Below are 22,901 nucleotides of genomic sequence, written 5' to 3' on the forward strand. Positions count from 1 at the left end.
TAGAGAATTAATAGCTTTACCCATTTCTCACAATAAAAACATAAATCATGTTATGAGAGCATTAAACCAATTTTAAATGTAAAACGTTTCAAATAAAGTTTTACTGTTTTGAATAAACTCGACACAGGTCCTTGTAAGGCAGGTGGAATGGGAAAATGCATCAAAATGCAAGGGTGACCTGCGGCTGAAATACATACATTAATAAAATCCTTGCTGCATTGCTGCTGTTCCCAACAGTCTCGAGATCTGCTGAGCCTAAACTCGATCCTTGCCCTCCATTCATGCTACAGCAAAAATTTCTTTTTCACAATAACAGCAATCCACTAGAATATGATGGCAATGCAGTGCTGGACTGTGATCATGCTCTGTCGTTTCCTGCTGTTCCACTGACTATTGCGCTTAAGCTTCGCAGTTAGATGCAAGTGCATCACAGCTTGTTCAAATGTAGCTGTGTAGTTCTTGTGGAGTTGCCAGAACAGCAAACCTTTTCTGTGGTTAAATCATCCATAAATGTGGAAATAACAAATGAAGAATCCAAATTTCTATGACTGTCCAAATACCAAAAAAATTAAAATCTCTTTTTTTCTTTTTCATACTTTTTAAATTTAATAAGCTAATCTTGATATGTCAGGAGCACAACGAATAAAAGATTTAAATTTGAATTTGAATTTTGGGAATGAATGACTTTAACTATGAATGTTTGCTTATTAGATTTGCTGGTTTTATTTTGTCGCTTTTTCAGTAGGTCTTGGTGATCATTTGTCCAAATACTAAGCTTCCTTTTTTCCTCCAGAATCTATAGGGGGTTGAAAAAAGGGGTTCAAGATAACTGTGCAAAAAAATAAGGAAGCTATGATATCTCTTGGTCTCAACTTTCCCCCGGATTTAAAAAAAAATCTTTACAGTAACACTTTCCGTTGCTCTTTCACACCTGTCTTTATCACAATTTTACTTACATATTTCTTTGTAAATGTAAGATCAATGAGCTTATAATTCCTGGATTGTTGTACCTCAGATTCACCATCCAGCCACTTGCTTAATTGCTCTGTGACCGGCTGCAGCAGTAATCATAGCAGTTGTTTCTCCTTGGCTCTGTTCTCCTGCTGATAGTGTAACCACTCATTAGGGCTGCATCCTCTCCAGATGGCTCCTGCCTTCCCTGCTCTCAATTGAATTGTCCATGTTTGGACTTTCCAGCATGCTTATTTTTGGTGCCATTTTCAGTTTTTAACATTTGGGGAGGTAAACACACAAGTTTGTTTCCTGGTCCTATATAAAATTACCTTTTAAGACTGCACGATTGATCTTGTAAGCATAATTAAACACAAGAACCTGATTCCAGTGCAAAAGGCATTAGCAATATGTATGGCTCTCATCCTTGCTTGAGAGCAGAGCTAATGAGGAATTTGCTGCAGAGGAGTATTTGCACAAGGATCCTGGTGAAAGTCATTTTCTCTGCTACTGTAAGCGCACAGATTAGCATTATCTCTGCAGGATTCATCATGTGAGTTTACCACGACTAACTCTCAGAAGTGGTTGGTATTAAAGACATTTTATCTGTAAAGTTAACCGGCAATATTGTATGTTGAGTCGTCTGAATGCATATGTGTCCTGCTGTACTCTCTGTTTGGTGTGGCTAGCTTCTTGGCTGGAGGGCAGCATCAGATTGGGCCAAATGATAAAAACTCAGTGGGACTTTTCTCCCTCCTTGTATGGAAGAGAGTTCACGCAGCGCCATTGCATCCTCTTCTTTGTACTCGTCTTTTCTTCCCTGTGTGGGGATAAACTCAGTGAAGAAGAGTGGCTACTGGTCCACCATAGGTGGCCCCATTCACAAACTCTGTCATTACCGCAAATGAACATTTCTCACTCTCTCTGCTATGATTCAGAAAAGGAGGACTGGGTGAACTCTGAATTTTGCTACAAAAAAACTCTTTGTTTCCACATGTGGCTGAGCTTTGAATAGTATCTTGTGTGAGGGTTTGAACCTTTGCCTTTATATCTAACCAAGCAGGAAAAACCATTAAATTATTTTGCAGTTGGTGCAGAATCGTTGCAATTGAATGTGTTGTTGATTGATTCAATAAAAGTCATTGCAAATTTTCCCTGGAAAATTGGCATGTCCATTCAGCTTCACTTTTTCCCCTCACGTTTCAAATACCAATTTGCATTTGCCACTTCTGTAAAAGTTCTTTAGTGAAATGATGCATTACTTTCCAAAATAAATGCAGCAACAGCTGAAATGGGAAAGATTTCCAGTCTATCCTGATATAAACATTTTCCCCAGAAAAATCTAATAAATAATGTTTACAACAGTAATCTATATGTAAGAGACAGAGAACGTCTTCAGTATAGGTGGTCTATTTATCACTTTCATCGCTCTCTGTATTGAAGCCAAGGTCAAGGACAAGGGAAAAAAATCCCTCTGCAGCATCAGCTCTTTCCTTTTTTTGCTCATGTGAGTCCAAGAATACGGGAATTGATTTCAGCCTAATGAGTGCCTGTGATAAAAGACCTACAGATTTGTCCTACAATGATGTCTGCTTGCAGACAGAATGGAATGAAGCATTTTTTGGTCAGCCTCCTGTTATTCTTGACAATAGATTGTTTTGTCTGTTTCTACCATTAGCAACACAACATAACAATTAAAGTCTGGCAACAAAATGAGGGGCTTTTTACTTTAATTTATGTTCTACTTTTTTGTCTTTCAGGTGTGTAGGTCGGTGAGACCGTTATATTAACCACCAAGATGGTGGCCCTGTCATTAAAGATTTGTGTGCGCCAGTGCAACGTAGTGAAGACGATGCAGTTTGAGCCATCAACCCCAGTGTATGATGCCTGCAGAATCATCCGCGAGAGAGTTCCAGAAGCCCAGACGGGACAAGGTTGGAAAGGCCCTCAAAAATTGTATTTACATCATGGATAGAAAAATGTGAACGTTGTGTTTCGCTTTGTGTTTCAGCCTCTGATTATGGCCTGTTCCTGTCCGACGACGATCCCAGAAAAGGAATCTGGCTGGAGTCTGGGAGAACACTAGATTATTATATGCTGCGGAATGGAGTAAGATTAAGTCATATACTCTGAGTTTAAAGCCTGTCAGTGTCACTTTACACCAGCACTTAAAGTGATTTGACTTTTCTAGTGAGACACAAGAGATTTATGTCCAACTGCATGCTGGGAGTGATGGCAGTTTACTGTTGAACAGGATTAGTGTAGCCGTGGATGTCACTGATGCACATGTCCCTCCTCCACTCCTGTGTTCGCAGGACATCTTGGAGTATAAGAAGAAACAAAGACCACAAAAGATCAAAATGCTAGACGGTACGATTAAAACTGTCATGGTGGATGACTCGAAAACAGTCGGTGAGCTGCTCGTCACCATTTGCAGTCGAATAGGTATGTATCCTTGCAAAACGTCTTGTGAAAATGTGTTTTTATTAAGCGGCCTTCCAAAGCTATAATTAAGCATCTTTATTTTTTCCCTTATCTTCATTCTAATTTGTTTTGGGTAAAAGATAACTGCCAAAACAAAACATATTCTCATAGAGAAGGTTGTGCACAAATTAATACTTTGTGCACAACTTTGGCTTTTCTTAGTATTACATATGACATTTCCTGTTACATTACTGTCAAAAATATGTCACAGGGTTGCGTTGCATTTATGTTTTTTCTTCTTTTTTTAAAGTCTGAAAACTTTGTCTATGGTCATATGTTTAATTTGACAGTAACCTTTATCTATATATTTCATGTTCGTGTGCTTGTTAAAGCTATTGTTAGGTTTGATTTAGAGAATGGTTGACATGATTTGTAACATAAGACAAACTTGTTTTGTTTTCTTTCCTGGCTCCGACATGCATTTTACAGAGGTGTTCCCTAACCGGCATGCTTCATTTTTAATGGTCTGTTAAGAGGCCTGATTGCCCGAGGATGAGGAGGGTGTGCGTCTGACAGATAACTTTATTGGAAAATTGTGTATTTAGAGTGGGGCTTTCTGCTTGGCTTCCTCTCCCCTTTACCTCCCATTTTAGCAGCTGGCTCCGTACCAGCTTTACTTACTTCACTTCTGTTTCAAATCAGATAGAAAGAGATAAAAAAAATAGAGAACAGCAAACCTGCAGGGTCTCTATGATGGTTGCAGCTGTTGCTTGGATGTAAAGCTTAGAACTCTTTGGGTAACTTTTCAGGAATCACCAACTATGAGGAGTACTCCGTCATTCAAGAGTTGACAGAAGACAAGAAGGATGATGGGCTGGGAACTCTGAGGAAAGACAGAACCCTTCTGTTGCGAGATGAGAGGAAAATGGAAAAGCTCAAAGCCAAACTGCATACTGATGACGACTGTGAGTGCAAGCTTTGCAAAAGTCTTATTGATGCCTTTATGGATTCTCTTGGATCACGCTCCTATTTCTTGTTTTCCCAACATCATTATCTCAACATGTGCTCAACCACTCAAGTCTAATTTATTGCAGTGACGTCTAAAAGTTTAATGCAGTTATCCTTGCTATGTTGTTGCCTCAGGCAAATTTGAAGCATGCAAATATATCAGTCACCCCCAAACTTTGTCAAAGAACAAGCTTTCTCTCTGTACAAAAAAATTGCCTTGTCAAGATTTTATTCTCATCCTGATAAGTTTGGAAGAATGTGTGTCCAAGCTGAACCGCTCACCAGACTCATTTTTTAGATGTCAAGTTCATTTCCCCAGTACTATCCTATGCTGGTAGCCTTTTTGTGAGCATTTATGCATTCATGGATATGAATTGACAGAGTGTGTATGCTGATCATGCAGTGAACTGGTTGGATCACAGCAGGACATTCAGGGAGCAGGGAGTGGAGGAAAGTGAGACCCTGTTGCTTCGACGCAAGTTCTTCTATTCAGACCAGAATGTGGACTCACGTGACCCTGTCCAGCTAAACCTGCTCTATGTTCAGGTAAATGCGTTGATGACACCTCAAGGTTAATAAAAAAACAAGACAAAAAAAACAAATTCAAACAATATAATTTGTAATAATTTATCGCTGTTTTAATCCTAGTCTGGGTCCTCTTGGAGAGATTTTTTTTACTACCTTAAGGCCCGTACACACCGGGACGAATATTCGCCAGGCGTTATTCGCCAGCGTTTTTCGCCACGTTTTTTGTGTTCACACCCAGGCGATTTTCGCTGACGATGAGTGGAGTGAACATGCAATTTCATTCCCTGACATTAGATGGCGCTTAATGTAAAACAGAAATACTCCTGTACACAAGGTGGCGCTGCGCAACTTTACGCTTCTTAAAGTCGCTTTTCACTCAGAAGAAGAGAGCAAGTATTTACACGCTTGTCAGAATCAAACAAAGAAAACATGAATATTTCAAGCACCAGTAGCTCCAACTGGTACTTGGTTCGGGGATGTTTTAGAATGTCCGTCATTATTGCTTCGCGGCTGTGTAGACGCTACTTGGCGTCTATCTTCTTCGCTGGTATGTGTGCTCAGCAAGGCAGTTTTGTGTTTGAGCGCCCCCAAGTTGTGTTTTACTGTAACTTCAGAAGCTCCAGACACGTGAGCAAAAGCGCCATTCTCATTGGTCGAGTAGATTTCGACGCGACGCGTCGAAAAAAAAAAACGAACCCGAGGCGTTTTTTTTTTGACGCGTGGCGTTTTTACGCGTCGGTGTGCACACTCTCATTGGTGCCCTTTGTTTAGTCACGAGGCGTTAAACGTCGGCGAAAATCGCCGGCGAAATTCGTCCCGGTACTCTTTGATTTACCTTTTTCTTTTGTGGCAATGCTGGTTATCATTTTTTTTTTAGCTTTATTCTTTTTTAATAGATGTTTTTCAACACATTAGACTAATATTCCACATTGAAACTGAAACTATACAAAAACACAATTCCAAGTAGTAAATATTGTAAATTTTCTTTTGCAAAAATAAAAAAATTAAGAAAACCAACAGCTTTTGTGTCTTATAACACAGACCAAAATTATACACAAAAGAAAGCTGTATAAATCCAAAAATAAAGCAAATACAAGGTCATAATTATGTGAAACTGTATTTTTAAAAAGCAATTCTTCCCTGAACTATATAAAAAATGTTCCATATAAAAAAATGTTCCATGGATCTATTTGTGGGATAGTGCAAAGCAGTTTTTTATCTACTGCAACACACAATGTCGCCTCACAGACCATTCTCTTCCAAGGTGTTATAACTCTGGTTATGTGCTTTTTTAAACCAAAAATGTCAAAAATATGACTCATGAATTATTAAGTCAACCACCAGTGTGTACGGAGACTACTCAGACATTTTTTACTCTGCTTATTGCCTTCGGTGAGTAATACTCACAATACATTGCTCTACTATTTAGTTGGTCAGGCAGTTAAAGGTTTACAAAGGTGATGTCAAAGCAAGGAATTCATCAACATGAGCTTTAGCCATAAATATTAAGGTTTTTCTGTGGCAAATGTCTTTCTATCAATATATTAATCTATTAATGCACTTTTAAACACTGTTCTGATTACTGTATTCCTTTAATAATAATAATAATAATAATAATAACATCAACAATAATAATAATAATTATAGTACATTTTATTTAATTAGGTGCATTTTTGGACACTCAAGGTCACCTTACAACAGAAAAGAGTAAAAATAGTTACAACATAATTTAAGATACATTTTTAAAAGCCAGAGTGGGTTAGGTCAGCACAATTAATCACAAATCTATCATTATCGCGATTTCAAGCTGTGCAATATCCATATCGTTAAAGTAGACGAAAATCGCAATAAATGGTAAACCTTAAATGTGCTAAAACAATCTCATGGCAACTTGAACTATTTGATGAATTGAATAAATCCCTTCATGCATTTGACTAATCGGATGAAGCTTTTATGTTTGATGTTGCCCTCCTAATTAGACAAGGGTCATTTGGAGAATAATTTAAGGTATTTTGACTCTTGTTTAAATTAAACTTTTGCAGTGAAATGGAAATGTTTTTGTTGTTTTTGCTTTTTGTTCATTTATCGCAAGTTATATCGCCATCGCAATATTGATCACTAATATTGCGAGTGTTCCTCATATCGTGCAGCCATTGAGTGGGTGCTGTGATTAAGACAAAGCTTTTATAAAGTAATGGGCTTTCAGTTTAACTGTAAAGTTTGAGAGCGAGTCAGTGTTCGGGGTGTCAGAGGGGAGAGAATTCCAAATATTTTTACTGTGGAACAAAAGTAAACCCAAATGATCTCAGCGTAATGTTTACAGTAGTTATTCTGACTGCACTTTCCCAAAATAAAAATAAAAATCAAAGACTCGATTTTAGGCCTTTCAGATTAGAGTTGTATTCCAGAGATGTAATGGACCTAAGGCAAGCACAATCCTTAGTCCCTGGTTAATTTGCAAGAACCACACCAAAGTTTTCTTAGTAAAAGAGAAAGCACAAAAACAATTTTTTAAAAATATTGTGTTTACAATTTTGAGCTAGTCACATGAAAAAAAACAATTGGAATCAAATATGTTTAGTCACATATCTGGAAAGATTTTTTAAAAACTACATTTGTGCAGAGGCTGTTACAAAATCTAGTATTTTCTTTTTTTTTTTTTTTTTTTGCCTACATTATTGAATACCATAAAGTTACACTTTGAAACCAATTGGTCAACAGCTTTCTCTGGTCTGTCCTTGAACTGAGATAACTACTTTAATACACATTTATCAGAAGGTATTGGTCAAGCTACCTGTCTTCCACTGAAGACAGCCAGAACATTCAAGTGTTTCTTTTTTCAGCATTATATACAGTATATTCTGCATTTCTGTCTATATTTTCAACTGAGGAGACAACGCCATTTAAACACGTCCTATCTCCTTTACGCGTGACTCAGAATAATCCAGGCCTTTTAAAAATTATAAAACATCAGTAAAATGTGATAAAGTTGTGAGAAAAGTCCATCTAAACATTACAGTTCTTTTCTATCATTATGTTTTGTTTGTAATGTTTGTCATGCATGTTTACATTACATATCATACCAAATTCCCTGTTTAACCAGCGCATGTTTGGCTAAAGGGTCGCAATGTGCTGCAAGAAGCTGGAGGTAGAAGATTCTCTCGGTGTGAATCATCTGCTCTGTTAACACATTCTGCTGGCTCGAATGCCCATTACTCTGACTGTGTGCTATGGAGCTGACAGGTCACTGTCCTTTTAATATCCTGTGTGACTGATTTGGATATTTCTGTTCTCACATGCAGCAATGTGGTATTTTGCTCAGAGAAAAAGTGTGCTGTAGTGATAATGTGACTGTTTTCTGTGAGATACAGGCAAAGCGTGGGAAGAAGAGCGGTGTTATTGCACTTGCAGAAATGATTGCAAAATATTATTTTTAAAATGAAATAGCAAGTGTTGGATGCACACCCACACCAAAAAACAATATTTAAAAAAAATGGATTTAAAATTCACTTCACATGTTTTCCTGTTATTAAAACTGCAAATAAACAGCTGTTTCTGTACGACTCTCTGTTTTTAATCCCTGTTGCCTTGAGAGTTTTTGAATGTGTTCATAAAATGACGCAGAGCTTTCCACCCTTCCTGCTCCTGATGCTCTCCTCCCTTCTATCTGTTCCTGGTTTTTTTTTCTCTATTTTCCCTCACCCTCCATTTCCTTCCCTTCAAATCCTGCCTGTCTCCACTCCCTCTTCATCTCTCACACAATCTGACACAGTCACACACATCTCCTCCCGCCTCAGCCTCTCACACACATTACGGCACTGTGCATATCACCGTCCACACTCAACACAGGCTCATATTTCCTTTCACAATAACAGCTCCGCCCCCCCTTGCCCTCACCCTCCCCCATCTATCCTTTCCTTATTCTGTCTCTCGGATTGTTGCACAGATCACAGAGGCTCTTCGCAGAGCGGTAGTTGTAATTTGTCACTGTGTTAAAAGGGCCAAACTGAGCCAGAGGAAAGATCTTTTACAGAGAAGGGTATACCTTGGGCTCTTTTTCTGTTTCCCTTCTCTTTTTTTTATATTTAATCCAACCATTTGTGATTGAACATCTCTAACTTAGAATTCCAGTCTCAGAAGCCAGACTTCAGCTTAAATGTCATGCCTTTTTTAAAGTCATTCTGCTTTTCTTTTTTGCTTGTCTTAAAACAAGGTGACATCATGCATATTGATCAGTCACCTGGCGAATTGCCTAACTTATTTTAATAAATAATAAATTGCTTTTTGCTTTGGAAGAAGTAATTAAAAACATTTTCCAAGGAAAACTAATTTTCTGTTGTTTTTTACTTGTTCTTGTTGGATTTTCCCATGATAGAGGACAGATGTAAAGAAAATTAAGCTTAGAATTACATTTCTGAGTATTTCTTTATTCATTATGGTGAATCAGGAGCAGGCATAAAATGCAGTTTGAAAAAGCTTGTAGTTATGTGCAAACGGCAGTCGGCGGGCCTGAACGTCCCTGCTCCACCCCATTACGATGTATCCACTTGCAGACAAATAGAGCTATTACAGAAATGTCTTTAATGGTGTAACATACAGTATGGCTTTTAATACAGAATTGTGGCAATATGCTACCTCTTAGTATGAATATTTGCCACTTCCTTTTATATCTCTGCTGCTCTAAATGGTTAAATGGCACCAGAAATAGATATAGAAATGTCTGCTAGACGAGTCGGAGAGGTGAGATGGCTTTGTAGTTATCGGCTTTACTTCTCTTTATCTTGGCAGAACTGATCCTGTTTTATGTTGCTTTATTTTTGTCAGTCTTTTATAGAAAACTGCTGTCCTTTTAAATGGAAACGCTTCATCGTAAAATAATAGGAGCATGCTTGCTGAGACTTAATTTCACGGTGAGAGGCCGTGTGAAGGACTGGATACAGTCTAAACCGAGGCGCCATTAACAAAAGCCTGAATATTATTTACTCCAGTGCCCTGAAGCGTTTCGCTTTACTGGCTTTCCCATCAATTTTGCCCATTAGACAAAGTTCTGTTGGGTCATCTGTGAATTTTGTCATCCAGCTGTTTTATTTAGCATCCCAGTAATATAGTTCTCATTAGAGAGAAGAAGCAGATTATGTTGAAGTAACAATCCCATAGCAGAAGTGCAATGTTGTGCAGCTTCAATTATTAGACTTTATTCTGTCCTAATAATGAATTTAATATAGTTATGTTGCTACACGGTTTGCTAAAGCAGTTAGCATGGTGCAAAAGGTTCTCAGTCACAAGAACACATCTTTCTTGCAACTAATTGTAGGTTTTATAGTAATAAACATTAAAGCAGCAGCTTTGCATTCGTATACAGGTGGTATTGGACTTTTTACAACAAAGTGTTGTGTTCTTTTGGCATTTTTTCTAATGTAGGGCATATTTTAAGAAAATTAAACTTAAAATAGCTGAGTGTTTCTTTACTCTAACATATAAAAAGATGGATGATGGGAAGTAGGGGCAGGCTTACTCAATGCCAAAAATCACGCCCACAACTAAAAGACTAATGAACTACTACTGCCCTGCAGAAACTATGTCCTAGAAAACGACACCGATTTTTGATTCAGACTAAAAATATCATAATCATAATTTTAAAACCCCACTGGGAATGCTTTTAAAATAAATCAAAAGAAAGTTGGAGTGGGACTTTAAAGATCAGATTCTGGATCAACAGAGTTAACAGCCTTTACGTTTTTAGATGTTTTATTCTATCATCTCTTAAAAAATTTGAATAAATCAGTAAAGGTCCCATCAGTAATATTTATACAAAGCTCCACTGCATATTTGCAGTGATTCTATATATCTTATCATAAACTGAACATCCAGTATTGTGAAACCACTCATCCATCAACCCACACACAAACACACACAGTGAAAGCTCAGGCAGAAACAGGCTAATTTCCTGTGATACTTGACAACTCCCTTTTTAATTTATTTTTCCCACCACTGTTTTCAAGTACATTGTTTGTGTCATGACACAGTGTATAGCTCTGATCAGGGACACCAATTTGTCTTTTAGTTTCTCAGTGAAAAGATTTTAGCAGCAAAATGTTTGTTTTTGCTAAAAAATACACAAAGATTAGAGGGGAAAGATGGGATGAGCACAATACAATACAAAAAAAACAAGCTGATTAATGTTGAGGATACAGCACTAAAGTTCAGGTAATTCCCATGTAAGTGTTCGTTTGCATGAATGTGGATGTGCTCTGGATGGCCATTCCATGCTTGACTGACCTCAGTGCTGTATCCTCAGGCTCTATTTTTGTCACAGATGGATTTATTCTTTAACTATGTAATTATATTGAAATCATTTAAAATCTATTTCTGGAACTCCTGTTACTTTTACTCAGGAGACCATCATCATTGTGAACTCATTACAAACGACAGGCTGGAAGAGTGCCTCTCAATTTCTAAAAATCTGATTTTTTTTTGACTAACAGATGAAAGTTTTTTTTTTTAAAGTTGAAGGTAGGAGGATACTTCATGTTTTTTTTGTGGTTGCTATCTTACCTAAACCTTTGTGTCACCTCTCCTGCAACATCTAGTAGTATCCATGCAGGTATTCTGTGGAACTGTCACTTCTCATGAAGGTGAGATGATAGCACCCGCCTGGCAACTGCAGCTGCTTAAAAGCTCCCCTTCACAAATTCAGACAAGAATAACCTTCATTCTTTCTATATGAATGGCATAATCTGGACCTGGGGAGTGATTTAGTAAAACACTGCAAGATTTGTTCATTCTGTCTACACAGACACCTTTTTATTTACTGAAGATTTAAATTGTCATGCAGTCAATGACAGAAGTTAAATACCAGAGTGGTCATGGCCCGGATTAAAAACAAGCGGTGGTGTTGACCTACAGGGTACCAATAAAAATTGGAGAGGAAGAAGGCCAGTTTGAGGCAGAGGGAGAAACAGAAAAGCAGAACTTAAGAGTTAGAACTTTGAATGTAGAGACAAATAACTAGAGATGTTAGAAAGAAGAAAGGGGAATATTCTTTCAATAGATCAGATGGACAGAGAGTACGGCTTACAGATTTGGATTTACTTTTAGGACATTTAAATAAGAGTGGTGAGATGAGTTGGGATACTTGTTTCTTCAATGAGAGCATTTCAGTCTCCCATAATTCTTTAATTCCCAGGTTGATTAATTCAAGTGTTTATCATTACGAATGGTATGTGTGAGAAGCAACGCCGAGTGTCGTGTTCACTAATAGCTTATGAGACCCACAGTGAATTGCACTCGACAAAGGATGTGATTCTGAGGAGAGGAGATTGTTGTGCTCATTACAGCAAGCTGCTTCTTAGTTTTTCATTGATGTAATGGGATGTAAGAAGGAGCTGAGTCCACGCTGATACACCAATGCTAAAAGCATCGATGGAGCCTCGCTCACTATCAGCATGGCCTCTTAGCTCTTGGAGCCATAAAATTTGCAGCAGTGAGCGAGAAAGGGAGAGCAAGACAGGGCTGACTGCCCCCTGGAGAAAGCAGCACAGAGGGACAACTATTTGAAAGATGTCAACAAAGGCTTTTCCCTTTCTTTCTATGTAAATGGTGACAATTATGTGGAGAGCCGAGTTGCATATACCGGTAAATTGAAAAATGCTCCCAGTAGTTTCTCAGCAGGATAATAGACACAAAAACAGAGAAAATCAGCTAATACTATCTAAAATGCAGGTTTGATAATATAAGAAAAATTATGCTTTTTTTTTTACATTTTGTTCTGATATTTTCACAACACTATAATAACTGTAAAGAAAAACTTCTGGAAATGATGCATTCGGGAAATTCCATTATCATAAAAGAATCATTTTCTACTTAAGTTTGAATGGGAGGAAGAAAAAGGAGTGTTAACGATGACGATTTCCTATTTGTGTTGTTCATTTTGATGCTTTTGTTTTCTATATGTGGCTCTCAGTGCCTACCCTGCTTCCTGTCCCCCTGTCTCCCCCCTAGGCTCGGGATGATATAATAAATGGATCCCACCCTGTCTCCTTTGATAAGGCCTGTGAGTTTGCAGGAATCCAGGCTCAGATCCAGTTTGGACCCCACGTGGAACACAAACACAAGCCTGGATTCCTTGAGTAAGCTCACCGTTTCACGTTCAATAACACCACCATTCACCATGCGTCTTTTGTTTTCGTATGTTTACCTCAAAGCTGTATAGTTGTTATTTGCCTGCTTTGGTGCAGGCAGTTCCCTCGGGGACATTTACTAGGGGAAAGTTTCAGAGTGATGCCAGCTGTTACAAGTGTTTTCTGATGCAAAAAGCGTCAGGCAGGAATGACCTCATATGTAGAGGTATGTTAATAGAAAAGGAAATAACCATGTAAATATTCCCACCCACCTCTGCAGCCTGAAGGAGTTCCTACCTAAAGAGTACATCAAGCAGAGAGGAGCCGAGAAGAAAGTATTCCAAGTATGTAAGCTGCGTTCCAAAACCCATTTGAAACGTAGTTGTTTTTACTTATATTAAAGTAATATTAAAAAAAAGTCATATTTCATAAATTATCATTTTGATTTGATGTAACTAATCCCCATAGGAGCATAAAAACTGTGGCGAGATGACGGAGATTGAGGGAAAAGTGAAGTATGTAAAGCTTGCCAGGTCACTGCAAACATATGGTGTTTCCTTCTTCCTTGTGAAGGTAAGCAGATCTTTACCTTTAAAGAAAATCTGTAAAAAATTATTTTTGCTTATGCAAAAATTATTTTTGCCTACAATGCCTACAAAAAATAGGCAAATGCCTACAAAAATTAAAAGATGCCATCATTTTTCTTTCTTTGAATAAATACCAAGTTCTTGTATTTGCTAATATACATTTTATGAATGATTGTAATTGCTGTTTTTAGTTATCACATTAGATGCAAATAGGAAATCATAAAAACAAAATACCAGGTTGAGTTTTATAGGTTTATAATCTGCACTAAAGTGGATTTTTATTCAGGCGCAATAACACTAAATTTTTGCCAAAATGTTTATCATCCCCACAGTAAAACACTGTACTACAGAGTAGTAAATTGGCACGTGCATAAGTGATGACGCTTCCTTCGGTTCGCGTTCAGCAGCATGCTCAGTGCTGTGTAATACATGTGACAGTTACAATTTTGTTCTCTGCTGAGTCGGTGAACACCAAATTGCATTTGAAGTGCGGCATATGCAAGAGATAAAGTTGCTCTAGCAGGTTTAATAAAAGCTCCCCGACAGTTGCTCATTTGACTACAAACTTGCAGGAAAAGGGGTGAAGCAGAGGAAGTGTGTGTTTTTCTACAGAGGTCTTAATGGATGATAAATGGAATGTTTGGCCCCATGGTTGAAGCACCACTGCGGGGTTCAAATAATCTTTGTGTGCAGTTATGGAAATGTGTGAGCGCGGTCTGTGTTCAAAGAGGAGATGTAGTGATTGTGATTTCAAGACTCTGCTAAATAATTCACTGCAGCTGCACTCTGCTCTTACAAAGGCAAAAAGCAAACATGGCTTTGTCAAACCATTTACTGTAGCCTCCTATGTCTCTTTCTATACATTTTGATCACAGCAATCTCTGCAAAAAATCTTTGTAATCTTTACATCTCTCTAAACAAAGATGCAAACAGAAATGCAGTAAACAAAAAGTGGAGGACACAGTTTTATAGTTGTGGTAAACATGGCTTTGCATCCAGTTGTGACAAATCTGGCACATTTCTTTGCACAGCTAATCTTCTGACAAAAATTATGGAATTAATCAATGAAAATGTATTTATATAACAATTTATAACTCCTCCAGGGTACCTAAGTGCTTTACATAAAAAGAAAGACAAGAAAGTTTAAAATTAGGCAAATTAAGAATAAAAATTTGAAATGGCGTCAAATTACAAAATCTATTAGCAATAAAATACATAAAAGACAAATAAGAATGCAATAAGACGAATAAAAGAAAAGAAAATGTCACAGACTACTAAGTATTAAAAGCTATTCTAAAAAGGTAAAATAGGAGCCTAAAATATAAAAAATGTGGTAATCTTACTCCTTCATCGGAAAGTCCCATTTCCTGGTTGAATGAAGCCTTGAAAATAATGACATTTGAATAATGCGACCTAAAACAATGGATGTGATTAATAAAGCTTTGCACAAAGATGTAATGGCTAGAATAATGTTATCAGTCCTTGACTATAACAAAAAGCTGTTGTGTTTATCAACCTCTGAAATGCATATTTTGACCCTGGAATAAGAAAAAAAATGAAATGCTGAGGACATTATTATATTAATATTGACCTCCCTATTTCTGAGCTTTGCTCATTTATCCATTGTCCTCCCACCCCTGGAGGGAAGCCAAGTTTTGGCCTGGTTTCTGAGGGGAGACTTAATAGATTTTCAGTTGGGAGCAAAGTTACTCAGGCATGGCGCTGGTGGAAGCGCCATGTAGCTGCACTGACAGCTTTTTAAACCATGTGGAGTCCCTGCTCAATAAAGCAGCAGTTAAACAAGCCGAAGCTCTGGCCGGTCACTATTCAGCTGCTCTTTCTCCTCCTCCAGCTGGGGCTCTGAGCCTCAAACGCAGCTCCCGTGTAGGACAGTAGCAGAATTTCACAGTTTGTATGAGTCATTTTTTGTGTAGGTGTTCGCAATCTAAGTAAATGTTGTCGGATGTTTGTCTGACAGGAAAAGATGAAAGGTAAAAATAAACTGGTCCCACGGCTGCTGGGGATAACCAAAGAGTCAGTGATGCGAGTTGATGAGAAGACGAAGGATGTGGTGCAGGAATGGCCTCTGACAACGGTCAAGAGATGGGCAGCGTCGCCTAAGAGCTTTACTCTGGTACAACAGGATTTTTTCCCAAATACTCTGCACTTTTTAGCATTTAACCCTTCTGCTATACACTATTCTTCATAAATATGCTGCTTATGTTGCAGTTTCTATTTTCTAATAAAAGCAGCACTTTAATTATGTTGAGCCATCACATTCAATGTTTTTTTTAATAACTTTTTAAAAAAGGAGGGCTGTTGTGTGCAAAAACAATGGATTTATTAATAATCTGAAAACCATTCCAAATTTCCTCTCCAGCTGCTGTCAGTTTCTTCCTGTACTGAAATGGGTTACTTAATTAACATTAAAAAGAGGATATACATTTTGAGAATAAGTTTTTTTCCGCCAAGGGCTTTCAAGTTTTATTTTGGACACTGTACGTTTTTTTTTTAAGTGGTCAGAAGTTGCTGAATACAAGATGGAGCTGCATAGATTTTAAACGGCGGTATAACAAGTGTTTTCTTTGCTGTGGGATAAAGGATTTTGGAGAGTACCAGGAAAGTTACTACTCTGTCCAGACTACAGAAGGAGAGCAGATATCTCAACTCATTGCTGGATATATTGACATTATCCTTAAAAAGGCAAGTTATTCAACAATGTTAAGCAATATTCTTTATTTAACACATGATTCGTACAGGTCTCATTTCAAATAGTTCTCTTAACCTTGATGTTGAAACCTCTTTACAGAAACAGAGTAAGGATCATTTTGGCCTTGAGGGAGACGAGGAGTCCACCATGTTGGAGGAGTCTGTTTCCCCGAAAAGGTGAAACCATTTGATACATAATCTGCTTTGGGAAAGCACTAAATACAGACAAGTTCTGTTTCATGCACTTAACAGTCAACCTCACAGTTTCATTACTGTATTTTTTTCTGACCCATGAAAGGCACTGTAGCTGTGACTTACCAAAGAATTCAAACAAAAAAGTTTGGAAATCTATGCCAGTCTTTCTGAAACTCCGCTGATGAAATTGATGAATCCAGTTTCTTCTACTCATGAACCAGTTGCCTCATGTGTGGTTCTCTGTAGAAACATAACTGTTGCCTCTCAGAACAAGCAGTCATTATTCAGTGGAGTCAGCATCATCTGTTGACTCAGTCATGAACACTAATTTATGGGGGGTTTAGTTTGTTGTGTTTCGTTTTTTGTGTTATCATTGGATATTTGAATATGGAATTTGTAGCTGGAATTATTTTTTAGCTGGAATTATTTTTTACACTTTTTACTGTCAGTTGACAGTAAAGTTTGCTCTAAACGGGAATTTTGAAAGACCCTCTCCAATGTAAATAGTGGTTTTGGTTTTTTTAACACTTATTGTGGCATTTTTCTCATGATGGAGGATATATTCAAAGAAAATTAAGCTAAAATTGCATTATTGAGTATTTTTTTTATTCAAATTGTTGGGAATCAGGAGCAGACGCAAAAATCCTGATTGAAAAGATGACTTAGAAAAAAGCTGTTTGGGCTTCTCCGAGCTCATCAATGTTAAGGGCAAGGGGGCAGTCCCGCCCTCTCAGATGTGAATTTCCAATAAGCTTCCAATAAGAAACTGTCATGGAAAGCAACACAGGTTTTTTGATAAAAGATCACAGGTAACGCTTTTGCAATTGATCAAAAGATGATTATAGTGGGAATTTAAAGGCATTATAGGAGCACCTTTTCCTATGAGTCTGTTGCTCATTTTAGATCTATATCTCTGGAGGCATCTGCAACATTTTAGACTAATCCAGAATTCATTAGGAATACTCTGTGAATGTGTTGGCATCTTATTGAACAGTCATGAAACTGTCGCTGCAAAGATGAAGATCTGGGCAAAAGATACTGAGATGGACGAATGAGGAAACTCCAGAAAATGTTTCCTAATGCGCGAGTAAATAATGCATTTCAATTGGTTTTCCAAACAAAGCATTTCTATTTATCAAGTTCATCTTTGTAAAATAATTTATTTACAGATCATAAAAAAGTTGACTTTAGGACAGTTTTAAGTGAAACTCAGCGCTGTCTTCTGTTTCTTTTTCTACCCTTTCAGATCTACAATCCTGCAGCAGCAGTTTAACCGGGTGGGCCGTGTGGAGCATGGGTCGGTAGCCCTTCCAGGAATCATTCGTTCAGGCTCCATTGGCGGCCCCGACACCTTTAACATGGGTACCATGCCCTCTGCCCAGCAGCAAATAACCACAGGACAGATGCACAAAGGACACATGCCTCCACTGGTGAGTGAGAGCACTTACACTTAAAAAGTCAAGAGAAATTCTTAGAGGAAAGAAAAAGGGACACAGCTCCTCTGCTGTGCGCTAAACTTGAACCTACAGAAAAACACTTTTGAGCAGCATTTCCGTCTCATGTTCGATGTGTGTGTGCTTCACAGCTTGAAATTGTACCAGCAGTTACTGTTGTAAAACCACACCAATGTGAGAAAATGAACACTTTTGAAATTGTTTGCAGGCAGATATTAGAAGTTTAAAATATGTTCATCTCTTTTGTTTGCTGCTGTCAGAGTCTTGCTCAGCAGGCCCTAATGGGAACTATTAACAGCAGCATGCAAGCTGTGCAACAAGCCCAGGCCGACCTGGGACATGTAGATAATTTACCACCGCTGGGCCACGATTTGGTAAGTAGGACTACATTCACGTAACAATTTATTTTTATTTTTATTTATTTATTTATTTTACGTAACAATTTAAATAACAAATGAAAACAGATCTGATCTGCACCATGATTCTACTACTACAGTCCCTTGAGATATGTTTCGTGATGCTATATATTAGCATCAAGACAATTATGGGACAGTTAGGGCAGATACTTGAACTAAAGTTGGTCATTTCTTTTCAAAAACGGAAGAGAAGCCTTCTGTAAACATGGGATTGTATTTAAATTCCTGACTCTTTGTAAAAGGTTGTACTTAATTCAGTTTAAGAACACTAATCTAAGCTGAAAATCCGTCACTTTGATGACTGGCTTTTCTTGTCTTTCTCTAACAGGCTTCCAGGGTTTGGGTTCAGAACAAAGTAGACGAATCCAAACATGAAATCCACTCCCAGGTTGATGCCATCACTGCCGGGACAGCATCAGTGGTCAATCTGACAGCAGGTCAGTTATCAGGAAATCCCTCAACAGCTAAAAGTCTTTCTGTGAAGTTTGAGGATAGCTTATTGTCTTTTTTGTTGTAATTTGACATGTTTTCAAGCCACTTTTAGCACCCACAGAAAGCAGGACTTACGGTGTATTCAGACTGAACATATTCAACTAAATGTGTCCAAATGAGTTAGTTTCCCTTGACAATCCGGAACAAATTTTCAGTCTGCATACACCCAAGCGAACCCTGGTCTGGGACCAGAAAACACTCGTGCCCATCTTTGGAGGTGATCTCGGTTTGTTTACAATTGGACTGAGCTTCAGTTTGCTCTGAGTCCTCTAAGTCTTGACCAAAATGGTCCCTGTAGTCTTCCTAAGTAGGAAGGAAGCAACCATGACAAAAAGACACAGAAAGTCATTGAAATGTGGTTGGATTGATGAATGAAGGCTCATAAAACAACTTTTAACGTGATATGCATTGCTTTCACACTGTTTTCCCAATAATCTGTATATCACAAACACTTATCAGCCTACCTTCTTGGCCATCGCCTTCTCAATAACCATCTTGCAGCATGCATCAGCAGTACCAAAGTAAAAAAGTGTTGTACTTGACATTGATACAAGTCTTCAAAATTGGTTAGTGAAATATAGCGTTTATCCTGACAAGGACTGCAAACCACAGGACTTCCATTATTCTTTCTCTTGTTACTTTGCCCAGACCTCCTAATTGCCAGTTAATGACTGAAGAGAGCTTTAGTCATGTGCTTTTGTTTACAAGCTTTGGTTTGTAACAGAGTAACCTGCTTGACAGAAGTCTAAATACAGACTAAATGCAAGGTTCAAGACTCGATCTGGACAAAACAGACTCTGTCCTTTTCCAGTCTGAATACACCCCTAATGTTCTTTGAAGCCCACTTGATTTACCATCTCTTGTATGTTTCCTTAAATCTAAGCTCTCCCAGTTACCATGTTTTTGTTTTAGAAAATGCCATTCAAATTTAAATCATAGTACATCATCTGTGTGGTTCCCCTCATGGTCCCTTCACTAATTCATTTTCTTTTTCTTCACGGCCACTTGCTTCATCAATGTGCTCATATCCGTGGAATGATTTCAAATAGACTCTAATTGACACTGATGGTTTTGTTAAAAGCGTGGGACACGCAAGCTGCCCCATGGCTTACCTCAATCAATCCTGCAGCAGCATAGCAAATTAGGAAGCACATTGGAGCTGCTGCTTGATCCAGCTGGCTGTGACGGCTGTGTCTCCGTTTGCAGGTGAGCCCGCGGAGACTGACTACACGGCGGTGGGCTGCGCCATTACCACCATCTCCTCCAACCTCACAGAAATGTCGAAAGGTGTCAAGCTGCTCGCAGCATTGATGGATGATGAGGTTGGAAGTGGACACAAGCTCATGGGTGCTGCCAGGATGCTGGCAGGAGCGGTTTCAGATCTGCTCAGATCTGTTGAGCCTGCCGCCGCCGAGGTGAGGAGCTCGCAGATTGTGCTGGTTTTAATCTCTCGCTAAACTTTGATCCCAGCTGTCACAGAAACAACTTGTGTTGAGCAGCCATAAATCTTTCTTTGGTGTCCTGATAAAGATGCAATGCAAAGTATTTGTGCCAAACCATATTTTGATCCTGATGCCTGATGTAGAAATGTTCCGGTCCCTCTGTGGGAGCAGCCCAGGCGTTTGTAATGAATGTGCTGATGTCATCCACACGCAGCCCAGACAGACTGTGCTGACTGCAGCAGGAAGCATTGGACAAGCCAGCGGGGACTTGCTCCGTCACATGGGGGAGGGCGAGACGGATGAGAAGTTCCAGGTTGGACACCACCCACTCACTGTTTCTATGACAGAGGCTGCCAAACAGGAAGACACACATACTTATTCTCAGGCCCTCTTTGTAAATGTCAATACGTGGTTATGTAATTACCCTCAGCTTTAATGTTAACCTGCCAAATCATCTGCATTTGGAACATAACATTTAATGAAGAGCTTTTAGTAGAAAAAGGACAGTTCAGTGTGTCAAAGCTCTAATAATACATGCCTCTCTGTACCTTTTGCTGTCTACTGGGTTTATTCCTTTACATTAAAAGGAACTCATGCCAGCTTTGCCTCCTCACAGCTTTTATGCCAGTATTTTTAGCCCTAATGGCTCGAGATGAGGCCTCATGAATCAGTCTCACCTTTAGTTTTACTGATCTTCTGATTGCATTTCTTCACCCTCTTAAAGCCAGTTTCTGCACCTCACAATGTACTGACATTTATTATTCAAATTCCAATACTCAGACAAACTATTCACCGTATGTTTTTTTTCCAGACTGTCCTGATGTGCATTTGTTGTTGTAATCACACGGACCGTCAGAAAAATATTGGCTCAACAGCCTCCTGCAGTCACATGTGTGCAAGTGAAGGACATTGATTAATATGTTGCAGGACACCCTGATGAATCTGGCCAAAGCAGTGGCCAATGCAGCTGCGATGTTGGTCCTGAAGGCCAAGAATGTGGCCCAGGTGGCCGAGGACACCACATTGCAGAACCGAGTGATCGCTGCTGCCACTCAGTGCGCCCTTTCCACCTCTCAGCTGGTCGCCTGCACAAAGGTACTGTTTGAAATCTTGCCAGCTTAATAGAAAAAGAAAATGATGCAAAATCAATCATTTGTCCACTATATTCTTTATCTTTATCTTTTATACATTTGAAACAAAGTTATCTATAATTTTTTAGTAATTACTTCAAATGTAATACATTTTCTTCTATTTATATTATTGGTTGTAATAATATTCTCTTTTTAAATCATGTTTTCAATGTCTGTGTAATGCAGGTGGTAAGTCCAACCATCAGCTCCCCCGTGTGTCAGGAACAGCTTGTAGAAGCCGGGAAACTGGTGGACCGCTCTGTAGAGACCTGTGTCAAAGCCTGCCGCTCAGCCAGTGATGATGGCGAACTGCTGAAACAAGTAGCTGCAGCAGCTGGCGTGGTGAGCCAGGCGCTCAGTGACCTACTGCAACACGTCCGCCATTACGCCAGCTGCGGAGAGCCCATCGGACGCTACGATCAGGCCACAGACACAATAATGAACGTGACCGAAAATATTTTCACTTCCATGGGGGATGCTGGTGAGTGTCAACAAGACGTACGAGAAGGAAATAAGTTTGCGTTTTACCAATACATGCTTTTTGCTCAACGTCCTCTAATATGTTTAGATTGAAGCTCTGGGAATCACAATATTTTCCGCATTCGCCTCCATTCTATATCATCATACAAATCCTCTACAAATGCTCAGAGCTCAGGTTATTTGTTATGGCTTGAGCCATGAGGCTGAAGTGTTTTCAAAGCGAGCCGAATCTCAAGGGGTTGTAGGAGGCTTGTCATCCAAACCCACTACAGAGTTCTCAATCTGGTCTCAATCAGCAACAGAGGGCCTTTGAAAGTTAACTAGAAACACATGGCCTAAGCATCTTTTGGAAAGAAAAACATTTTTCTTTACAAGTCTAGGTAAAAGGGATAAAAATATAACACACATATGCAAATGATAAAGATAATTAGTTATAAAGTCAAAACAAGTCAAAACTTTTTAGCACTGAAAACATAAGAGAATAAGGTGTCAGAGTCATTTTCTTTCTGTAAATGTTTTATAATTTTTTTCTGATAAGTAAAGTTTAGAACTGCATACTAGTGAGTTTAGTACCTGGTCTCTCATTCTTTGTTAACGTGTCTTTGCATTGTTTGCAAACTGTTTTCCAAAAAATCTCTTGAAAATGTTGCTCCAAAATTGTCATGCACTTTTCCAAACTAAATTAATTTTTCCTTTTTTTTGTAGATTGATAGATGGTTAATGTAACAATGTTTAGAAACTTTCACTTGGCATTTCTACAAATTATGCTATTGTGTTTAATAGTCTTTTGTAAAACGTGCAGTGTTGTGCAAATCCTATGAAAATGTTTTTTTTGGCATAATCGTTAAAACAATATGAGAACTTAAAATCAGAAATAAAAAAAATATTTAAATTCACCTAAACTGATCTTATAATTTCAAGTCATAACAATTCTTGTTAAAGACCCACTACAAAAACAATTGTGG

The 22,901-nt window shown here is 38.5% G+C and overlaps 1 protein-coding gene across 6 annotated transcripts in view; it reads left to right on the top strand.

Annotated features, from left to right (window-relative positions):
* Window positions 1-22,901, top strand: part of tln2b (talin 2b) — an 88,204-nt gene that overhangs the window by 30,983 nt on the left and 34,320 nt on the right. For all 6 annotated transcript variants that reach the window (XM_020704057.3, XM_078948725.1, XM_078948726.1 and 3 more), the window contains exons 2-19: window positions 2,712-2,885; window positions 2,963-3,060; window positions 3,267-3,396; window positions 4,185-4,340; window positions 4,787-4,929; window positions 12,913-13,040; window positions 13,312-13,375; window positions 13,500-13,604; window positions 15,597-15,752; window positions 16,220-16,321; window positions 16,428-16,504; window positions 17,769-17,952; window positions 18,237-18,350; window positions 18,721-18,829; window positions 20,091-20,299; window positions 20,541-20,639; window positions 21,254-21,421; window positions 21,643-21,937. In XM_020704057.3, the coding sequence (XP_020559716.2) occupies window positions 2,750-2,885; window positions 2,963-3,060; window positions 3,267-3,396; window positions 4,185-4,340; window positions 4,787-4,929; window positions 12,913-13,040; window positions 13,312-13,375; window positions 13,500-13,604; window positions 15,597-15,752; window positions 16,220-16,321; window positions 16,428-16,504; window positions 17,769-17,952; window positions 18,237-18,350; window positions 18,721-18,829; window positions 20,091-20,299; window positions 20,541-20,639; window positions 21,254-21,421; window positions 21,643-21,937 (2,473 nt within the window). In that variant the 5' untranslated portion in view covers window positions 2,712-2,749. The remainder of the gene's footprint in view (window positions 1-2,711; window positions 2,886-2,962; window positions 3,061-3,266; window positions 3,397-4,184; window positions 4,341-4,786; window positions 4,930-12,912; window positions 13,041-13,311; window positions 13,376-13,499; window positions 13,605-15,596; window positions 15,753-16,219; window positions 16,322-16,427; window positions 16,505-17,768; window positions 17,953-18,236; window positions 18,351-18,720; window positions 18,830-20,090; window positions 20,300-20,540; window positions 20,640-21,253; window positions 21,422-21,642; window positions 21,938-22,901) is intronic.

Source organism: Oryzias latipes, chromosome 6, assembly GCF_053564925.1.
Source record: "Oryzias latipes strain Hd-rR chromosome 6, Olatipes_Hd-rR_3.1".
Taxonomy (NCBI): Eukaryota; Metazoa; Chordata; class Actinopteri; order Beloniformes; family Adrianichthyidae; genus Oryzias; species Oryzias latipes.